Source organism: Rhea pennata, chromosome 1 (assembly GCF_028389875.1).
Source record: "Rhea pennata isolate bPtePen1 chromosome 1, bPtePen1.pri, whole genome shotgun sequence".
Taxonomy (NCBI): domain Eukaryota; kingdom Metazoa; phylum Chordata; class Aves; order Rheiformes; family Rheidae; genus Rhea; species Rhea pennata.
In genome coordinates, this window is record NC_084663.1 from 67,973,630 (window position 1) to 67,983,854 (window position 10,225).

A 10,225-nucleotide genomic window follows, 5' to 3' on the forward strand; every position below is an offset into this window, starting at 1 on the left:
CTCAGCTTAACAAGGTGAGGCTGTTACAAACTCGGTTTGCCGAGACCCCTTCACCTCCCGGTGGGCTGTGAGACGGGACTTGCCGCCGACGTCACCTCGCAGCGGTAGCTTTCCAGCCGCCACCGTGACGGAGGAGCCGCTCGCACCCGCCGGCACGCGCCACGGCCGTGGGGCACCCCGATGCCTTGCGGGCGCCCAAAGAGCCCACGCGCAAAAGGCGCAGCAAAATTCCCCGTGTGTTTGCAGAAGGGATCGGTGCCGGCGACGCGCGGCGGTCAAGAGAGCAGGAAAGCGCGCACCGCGCACGCTGGGGCCTCCTCCGCGCCGAGGGGACGTGCCCTCACCCCAGGCCCCGCGGGCGGGCGGCCGGGGAGGCGGCGGGGAGAGCGGGAGAGGGGCGACGCGCGAGGCGAGCGCTTACGTCTCCAGCGGTATCTTGGTCTGGGCCTCGGCGGCGGGCGGGAGGCAGAGGAGGCAGAGGAGAAGCCGCGGGGCGGCCCCGGGCCCCATCGTCCACGCGCCGACCGTCAGCGGGAGGCCGAGCCGTGGGGACGTGGGGGCTCCCGGCCCGTGCTGCCGCCGCGGCGCCGTGCCTGCGGGCCGCCGGCGGGCGCCGGCATGGCGTGGGGCCGCCGGCCGCGCTGCTGCGGGGCCGAGCCCCGGCGGGGGGGGACCCTGCACCCGCCGGCTCGGCGCCCCGCGGGGACGGCGGAGCCCGGCGGGAGCGCCCGGCGGGAGCCGCGGCGTCTGCGTAATCCGCCGCCAGCCCTCTAATCCCCCTTGCAGAGCAGCCGCAGCGGCAGATTTAGGGAAGTGGAGTGGGATAAAATCACCCGGGATTACTCTGATTCCTGAAGACGGGTCTCGGCGGAGGTCAGGGCGCCGAGCCTGCTTTAAAGGGGTCGCATTGTGCCTCCCCCAAAAGCCTCCTCACCTTTGATCCCTGGCCAGGGGACGCTTGCGCGTTGCCCGTCCTCCCCTCCGCCAGGGACCCTCCAGCAACGCGCTGCTGCCGCTCTGTGTCCCGGCGCCCGGGGGCCAGCGGTCCGGGGAGCGAGCCGGGTCCCCTCTCCGGGAAAGGGCGACCCGCCGTCAGGAGCGCTTGGAGGGCTCCCACGTCCCGTGGGACACCAGTGGGTCGGTGCCCCCTTGCCTCGGGTTGGCACAGGACCGATGACCCCTGCCGCGGGCCTGGTGGCACCATCGAACGCCGGTGCAGCCCTTGGACCGAAGAGCTTGTAATCTAAGTAATGTCGGAGACCTCACGTAAGCAAGTCAAGAGGAAAGCAGATGGACAGCAAGAAGAAAAAATGGCATGAGAAAAGGCCCATGCCAGTTAACCGACCGCTTACTAATGTGGGCGACTATTCATTAATAGTCAAACCTCTCTGTTCGGGCAACATCCAGCTGAGATTGCAGTCCCCTAATTGGCGTCTGGAGACCAGTGAATCACAAGGGACCGAGGGCTGCAGTAGATGAATAACAGAAAGCAGCAAACGGCGTACGCTGATGAGGAGCACTTTTCATAAGCTCATTATCATCAGGAGAAGTATGAATTATGAATAACTGTAGATACAGCAGTGGAAAGGTTATAAATGACTATAGCAACCTGTTGAGCAGCTTGACTCTGTAGCTATGGATTAAGCCATTTTTAGACTATCTTGCAATTCTTTTTCATGCCTTTACAAACTACTTATTTAACATAAAATGCAATGCTACAATAGGTCAGGTTAGGGTTCTCATAAGGATGTGAAGGGTTATGTAACCACTGAAGTAAAACTAAGTGACCTATCTTACATGTGTTGTTGGGTGCAGTGTTGGTGCCACACATGAAATGGGATAACAGAAGAAACAGAGAAAGTACAGAGAAAAGAAAAATAAACCTGTGATACATGGACTGGAGGATAGATTGTATGATGAAGACATTGGAAGTCCAGGGTGAGCAAGTAATTACAGGAATGACTTAGCTCAGGATAGGATGGTTTGTTCATTTATTGTGGTCTTTATTCCAGACGGAGTATCTTTTAAAGAGTTAGGATCTTGTTCAATCAGAAGTAATGGGCTTGAAGGGCAGAAATTTCCAAGACGACGTTCTTAAGTCTGTGCTATGCAAAGGATTATGCTGGAAGGTCAAAGTGGTTCTTTCTGACCTTAAAATCAACAAAAAAATCAATTTCCACACACGCATACTCACACTCTAGAGACACTGCCTTCAAAGTCCCACATGACTGTATAGCCAACGGCATACGGCATGAAGCGGCAGAATAGACCTGGATCCTAATAACGTGTTTCTCTCTCTCAAATGCCCAAAATATGGTATGTTGGCTCCTTCCCTGAAAAGGGGTAAATACAGTACCAAACTGCTCCAAAAGGCAACTGAAGGTGATAACAGTACAGAGAAACACCTTCCTCCAAGAAAGACTCATTGCATCCACGGGGTGCCCATGTGTCGTTCGCTACAGCAGAGCTGGTTGCTCTTCCCCTAACTCCGGCCTCCTGCTGCTGGGACTGGGGACCTCAGGGCCAAGCTTCTGCCACCTTTTTCTCCTCCTTCCTCTGCATCCAGACAAAAGGAGAAGATAGTTCTTAGGAAGGCTATGAAAACTGGCCATCAAAGTCTAATTGCTCTGATTACCAGGATTAAAAGTGAGGGATAGAGAGCAACACTGGCTAGCTTCCTTGCCTGTGGAAGAGATGGTAAAAATTCATATTTTGAAAAAATCCAAAATGAGAGCTGAAGGAAAGTGAACCAACATCTTAGACAGCATTTTACTTCTACTTTGCAAGGAGCCATAAGCAAATAGATATTCTGAGTGACTCTTCCAGGATCTTTTTGCTAACCCTTGCAATCACTTTCGGTTATTTGCAGCTGGGACCTGGTTTAATCCAAATGGGTACTGGCAAGAGACCTTGTCTCTGCCTCTCTAGAAAACTCTGAAACACTGATAGAAAAGGCGACGAGAAACAGCAACACACTGAACTGGGAAATCCAAATCCCTTTATTTGGATTTATCTCATTTAATGGATATCATCCAATGGATATAGCTCACTTAACCCCTTAATGATCTGAAATTGCAAGGCAATGGGGTTCAAAGATGAAATGAAAATAGCACAGAGAACTGAGAAATACAAGGTGATTGGAGAACCTTTAATGGGATTAGTGTGCATCAAGATACTTCTGCAGAGCTCAGCTACTGCAGTTTGTGAGTTTTTGGACTGCAGGGAGGAGATAAATGACAGCAGGGTCTAACAGAGGGAAAGAATATGAATCCCATGAGAAAGAATGAAAACAAACAAATAATTAGGAGTGAGGATCTGAGGAAGGCTGCAAGAGATATGGGCTGAGACAGTCACCAAATTAGAGCTAAATTTGCAAAATAATGGAGCTGTAAAAAATGCCAGTGCAATTTTGTGCTATGTTCCCAGACACAGGGAAGATACACCAGCTCTGTTTGTTTCGGGTTTGACAAGAACCTGAGTTCAGTTTGGATGATCTTGTTATGAGAAGATACTGGCAAATGTCAAGACCAGTAAAAGAACAAATATGACCAGAACATTGGTGTAAGCGTTGTATGAGGAGAGTTTATTAAAGTCACTAGAAATCCTCATTTGTTTAATGCATTAGTGTGATGACCCTAACCTGGAAATGCCTGAGCAGCCTAATATGTAGTCTTACAGCAGGATAGACATAAGAAGAATGGGATAAAATGTAGAAAGGGAAAATGTATATTGAGCATCAGAAAAAGCTGAGTAGATATATCTACTGGGCATAGCACAACCTCTTCAGGCAGCCTCTCTCCATGCAGTACTGTTTATTAAGGTACACTTTGAAGCAACCAAGTCTCCCTTTGCTAGTACAGAGGACATGGCTGTGGCCTTGAATATGGCAGAGAGAGGTGTATGCAGCTTTGTGGAGATCATGAGCAGATGGGACAGTGTCTCAGACTCCTTAGGTATCAAGCCACACACTCCTCTGTTGCCAGGAGGTTTTTCTGACTAAAGCTGGTCACGAGAAGATACTTCTTCCCCATGGCATCTGTGGTACTGATTTCCCTGTTGTCCCATGCAGCAAGGCAGGGGTGCACCCTTCCATCTTCTGCATATTCTGGAGCAGTGACTTGGAGCTCATCTGGAGAGAGCTTCAGGATCCTCTTCCACTGTAGGTATCAGAACTGGAGAAGAAGATGTGGGAGATAAAACAAGTATTGATTTGTTTTTCTTTCTGGAGTCATTGGGATCTTGTTGGGTGCCTGCCATTACCTCCTACCTCAAAGCAAATCTTTGTTCCATCATGGTCCTGAACTTAAAACAGCTGGGACATAATTGCTTAATAAAAATTGTTTGCTTTGATTTTGAATGATTTAAAATAATTCAGTCCTATGATCCTAGAAAGATTGTATTTTTCCTTGAAGGAATGACAGAGGTAAACTATGTGGTCTTGTTCACAGCAGATGTATTTATCTAAGAACATAAACTTATGTCTCTCATTATCTCATGGCAGGCTTCCTTAGATACATATCTGGGCACAAAGGATTCTTTCTACTCTGATCAAACATCCTCTTTGAGAACTGCTCTCACAAATGGTGTTTGTTCAGGAGATATGAAGACGATGTCTCTGGCCTGTCGAGGTAGGTTTAAGAGTGCCTTGGAGGAGTTTGGAAAGCAGTCATTTAGTGCTTTGCCAATACTAGAAAACCTGATCTCCCTGTCTCAGCAACTGCCAGGAGGAGGGAGCCCTTGCCAGAGGCAGTGATGGAAAAGCACTTTTATTGGTGGTTTTACTGGCTGGTCATGCAAATCTCTTCTGATCAGGTTTCAGCACTGCAAAGGTTTAGCACTTGCAAGCCAAAATTTACAGGAGTGTGGATTTAATAGGGGAGTGGGGAAGGGAAAGAGGGCTGTAGTCTGTCTTCTGCATTAGTGCCGATGCTGCAAGCGGACCCTTGGTCATAGGCTGGGGAAGCATCCCCACAACTGGGGGGGGGGGGGGGGCGATCCCATTCAGGCCTGGGAAATGATACCAGTAGATGATACTCTTTACTCTAGCAACGGGCTAGCTGCATGGATGGCAACGTGCCTGGGACCTGGGAATTTCAAGTCTTGCTGCCAGCATTGAGAGCCGAATGATTTGCAGCACCTCGTGGTGCTGGTGAGCACCGTCACTGTAAGTGTCCCTTTCTCACCTATCCTTATGGGAAGATGACACCTCCCTCACTCCCAGGAGCGTCTGGGGTTAAACTAGCTATTTTTAATACCATCTGGCTGCAGGAGAATACTCAGTACGGTCTGAAAGGCTCCCTCTGCGTCGGAGACCAGGCCAATGACTAATAGCGCTCACAGGAAGACCCCGGTATGACTCCACAGAGCAGTTACGCAGAAGGCTGCTTGCTGCAGGAATGCAGCTTGGTACCGAAACCTCACAGATCTCCACAGAGCGGGACAGATTCACCCTTGAGTAACACGGCGGGGACATACAGGGTGTCATAGGCTGACTCAGAGCAGAGACTCGTTAGGCAAGTGTTGCACCACTGACACTCCTCAGCTCAGGTTGCTTCAGAAGCAGTGAGTAGTGGATGAGTATCTGGCCCCAGAATATGATCAGGTGTCAGTGGGGATGACTCTGGACAAAAGTGTCCTCTTAGACTCTACCTTCCACTTGGTTATGCTGTAAATATCAGCCCCTTGATCAAGTCATCTGCAAGCTGCTGCATGCTTTCCCTGCTGTTTATAGAAGCTGCAACATAGGCATCATATTAATTAATGCCTTTGGCTGGTTACTTTGCTTTTTCCCTTCCCTCCTCCCTCTCCCTAGCTCTATGCTAAATTTAGACTTGTTTAAATACTCTGAGATGAAACAGGCTTTTTTTTTTTTTTTTTTTTTTTTTTGCTAGCAGCATTTTAAATCCTCAGGATCCATAATGTTCTGAGCAGAAAGTGAGAGCACAGAGAGACGCACCAAGGGAGAGCAAAATGCATAAAAAACACGGAGCAGTGAAGCATCTCCCTCTATTGGAAGGGAAGTGAGGGAAAGAGATATTCCACAGATACTCCGTTTGGGGAGAACTGTGAGCAAACAGCAGCTTTCCTGGGTGCTGTCACAGAGGTAGTAACCAGACAGAAAATCAACTTTATCCTTATCTGTCTACTACCAAAGGGTTAAACTTAATCTTTTCCATTTCAAGTCCACATGACCCGAAGGAACTTGATTAAGAGGAAGGGAAACCCCATTTTAACAGGGATTAAAATCTTTCGTGATAAAGTGGCTGCACCAGAACAGCATTTTCGAGGGAGGAAGCTTTGCTTCCTGGGGAGCCCCAGGAATTGCAGCGCATCAAGTGACTAAATAAATGATGCTACTTATTCTGCTAATCTGCACAGCCACAAAGACACTTGACTCAGGGCGCATCTAGCAACATCGTTTGTGCTGCCAAATCCTTTGCATTAAATGTGTGATGCAATGACCCTGTTCAGAGGACGTGCTGCAAACACCCCCCCCCCCCCCCAGCCCCAGCGTGCTAAGAAGGATTCAGGATTTTGCCAGGTTATCAGGACAGAGGTATTTGGGCCAAATTAGGGTTGCTCCAGCCTTGCTGGGCTAGAAGGAAGGAGGGTCCTCCTGCCTACGTGTCCACGTGTCAGCGTGCAGACACGCTCGCCTCTTTGCTGCCGTCCTTCTGAGGACTCACAAGGTAACAGCTGTAGAGTGCACTGGAAGTACGGGGTGCTCTGCAATTCTCTGTGTCGCTGTAAAGGGAGACAGCAGAGCCTCCAGGGCAGGGGACACTGCCCTGGAAATGTCGGGACCGTATTCTCGCTCAGCAGGTGATCCACAGAGGCTCAGTAGGCGAGTGACTACGTTTTGCATCCTTTTAAAATTTTTCTGTTAATTTTACTTTTCGCTGCTGCTGCTGAATGTCCAGACAAGAGTTATTGTAGAAATGTATATCCGCATTGCTGAGATCTTTGAAATATTCAGATCTCAATTAAAAATCTCAAAAGCTTTATTTTCCCCCTCTTTCCTTTTGATTTCACAGAAAGGAGCAGATTTGCCAAAATTCTAGGTCACAAATTATAACATTTCATGCTTTTCCCCTTTGAAAACAGGGCTATTTTTTCACATAAAATCAGGAATGATCAGTTGCAGCATGATTAAAGACAAAAGTTGGGCTTTAGACACATTTACCACACATAGATGTAGGTGTAGATAAAACAGTCCATTCTTTCATGAATATTAATGAAAACATGTTTGTGATTTTAGGCAACCCGCAATTGTTATTAAAAATACTCTGACAGATTTGAAAGAAGAGAGGCTGAAGGAAGACTGTGCAAGGCTTTCCGCAGCAGATCAACACCACTTTAAACCAGTCTGTGGTTTGCTCCTGAACTTATCCAGAGCGAGTGAAAGGTATTTCCTGACCTGCCACTGTTCAGCTGGTTGCCTGGGAATGGTCTTCAGCTCTGGGCGAGGGAGGCAGCCGAGCAAGGCCGTGCCGGCAGCGTCTCCGGTAACATCTGCTCGCAGTTCAAGTCCCTTCCCGTCACCCTTAATTGCCTCCGAGTCCGTAATTAGCTCCGTCACCTGCCAACTTTCATAGCGCACAGGCGCTCTCCCTTCCTTCAACGCTTGACAGCGGCTCTCTCGGAGAGGAGCTTTCAAAGAGATTTCCCCTCCGCTCCAGAGGTTTTAACGCTGTGAGTCTGCCCCGGAAGGATGAAGATAGATACAAATCGTGTTGTGTGTAGGAAATCATGAAATGCCTTGTTTGATTTCCTTCAAGGAGCATAAATTAGCCGGGGAAGCAAACCACTGCGTTTCTTGCGAGAAGTTCGTGTTGGTCTTGTAACCCCTATCGGCCCTGGGCAGTTGAGCCAGGAGTCCCTCGTTCTGGCCGATATCTCGGCATATCGGCAAGCGTCTCCTCCCCACATGGGTGCTGGCCCATGAGAACATCAGCCCAAGGGGAAAGAGGGACTCACAAGGATTCATCCTGCCCTACGTGTATAGGTAATGAGAGCAAACCGTTTCTCTCACTGCTATAACGTGTACCAGTGTCCAAAGTATATGTCCGAAAAAAATCAATATCCTACAACCTCACTTATTCTGCTCCTTCTTGCTGTTGTCAATATCTGTGCAGTGCGTGTGACAGTGAAGAGAGAGACAGCGATGACAGCTATGAAATGGCAAACCATTTCCATGGACCAGGAACAGAGATGCCTACAGCATGCCTGAGTAAATCTAAGAAATGCATTTGATTTCCCTTACAAAAACTGGAATTTAGTTTTACCAGAATGATAAATAAACAAATAAATATGTGCATACAAATGTAACAAAAAAAAAATCTTCCTCCAATTCACGATCTCTGTCTAACATCATCTGCCATTTGCTAAAGAAACACATTGCAGCTGCCTGTCTTCTGGTTAGCACAGCACCAAGGTTGAAGTTAGCATCTTTCTGAGCCAGAGGCGCCTAAAGTTTCAGGCAGAAGCCAAGCGGTTGTGCCCCGAGGGATTCCTACGCATGAAATCTGATGTGCATTAAGTAGGCAGGCCGGCACCGAAATCTCATTAGCAATGGTTATTCGCTGTAGCTCTGACCTTAGCCTAATTCATTCAAGTGATGCTGGAGTTAATTGGTGTTTTCAGTTTGGAGCGATTCTCTTTTCTAGCTGCAGTTTAAAACAGGATCTAGTCTGCTTGCCAGGTCTTTAAATCGACTGGAAAGAAAAAGCATTACCTGTCTTCCCTCGTACGCAGACGTACAGCATTACATCCTGACAGCCCCTAAGCTACTTTATGTCTGTGTAAGGCCCAAAATGTCATAGCAGGCAGCAGTGAAACGTGTGTGAAGTTGCAGCTTGCACACCAGCAATTTTTACGGAGCACTTCTGCTCTCAACAGGTAAAAAGCTTTCGGACAGCAGCGTCTCTGCCCGTTTTCAAAGCATTTCTTTGCAAGAAATGAAGACCTCAACTAAGAGCTCGTGATGAGTGGAGCCAGCAAAGCTGCTCGGGCAGCACTGGGCCCTCGGGAGCGCTGGTGAAGGGCTGGTTTCACGGGACAGGTCCACACGCTGGCTCTCGCCGGACGCCGGTAGCATCTATAGTTGCTGCACCTAGCTGAGGGGGTAGATGGACAGCAGCCTCTACTGGTCATAGCAGGCAGGCCATACTTTCCAGCATACTTTCTGATTTCCCCACGCCTTCCAGCTGTAAGTACCAGCTGCCCCTGTAGGCCTGCCATTGGGAACGCTGCAACTAAACACAGCAGTTGGGTTTTACAGCGTATGCTGTTACACAATGTTATGGTCGTCCCCTCACAGTCTTCAAAGCATAGGGCCACCTCTACCAGGACATCTCACCTCACCTCAGCTTCTAACAAATTTTCCTTACAACACTTGTGCCTCCACCCTGCACCTGAGACCACTTAAGAGCTGGATTCCTGGGTCTGGGCTGTGGCTCTGGAAATAGCGAGTCAGCACACGAGGCCCGAGTCCCAGCACTCATCATGCTGGGGATGTAAGGAGTGTCCAGGACTCGGCAAATCCTTTGCTGGGGCACCTCCAAACTGTGCTGACTTTATTTGCAATTCCTTGATTCCTGCTCAGCTTTTTCCTGTCTTTAAAGTGTCATAAGCTCTCACCTGTCTCTCAGAGCTTTCACAGAGCTCTGCTGATTCTTTTCTCTCTGCTGATCTCTGGCTTTGCATCTACTAACAGCTGCTTTCACCTTGTCTACATGTTTAAGGCAGAAACAGAAGATGCGAAGTTATTCACTTCCAAAGCCTTCCTTCCAAGAACAGTCTCCAGCAGCAAATGGCAGCCTGTTGTCCTTTCTCATCTCACTGACATGGACATGTTGAGGGTGATCAGAAAAAAAAAAAAAAAAAAAGGAAAAAGAAAAGAGAGCTCACTGCTTTCATTTTTTTCCCCAGAGTGATGAATGGAGGCACAGCATACTTCTGAACGCTGCACGCTGCTGGTCACACCCGGGACATAATACAAAAAAATGACCTAATGCGCCTACTATGGCAGATAGAAACACGAAGATGTATTTTAGGTTCATGTAACTCAAAATGCCTTGGAATTAATTGCTTTGGGTGGCTAGGAGAGCTGACAGGGTAGAATAGCTGTGGGGTCCTTTTCCTGTGTTTTGGCCAAGACAGCACTGATGAGCTGGATTTAGAATGTTAACTGCACAGAAAGCTGTAATTAGCACTAGAAAATTGC

The 10,225-nt window shown here is 48.6% G+C and overlaps 1 protein-coding gene across 1 annotated transcript in view; it reads right to left on the reverse strand.

The window, feature by feature from the left end:
• Positions 1 to 510, reverse strand: part of CACNA2D4 (calcium voltage-gated channel auxiliary subunit alpha2delta 4) — a 131,616-nt gene extending 131,106 nt beyond the window's left edge. Inside the window, exon 1 of the mRNA XM_062570259.1 lies at positions 422 to 510. Within this exon, the coding sequence (XP_062426243.1) occupies positions 422 to 510 (89 nt within the window). The remainder of the gene's footprint in view (positions 1 to 421) is intronic.
• Between the last annotated feature and the right edge of the window lie 9,715 nt (positions 511 to 10,225).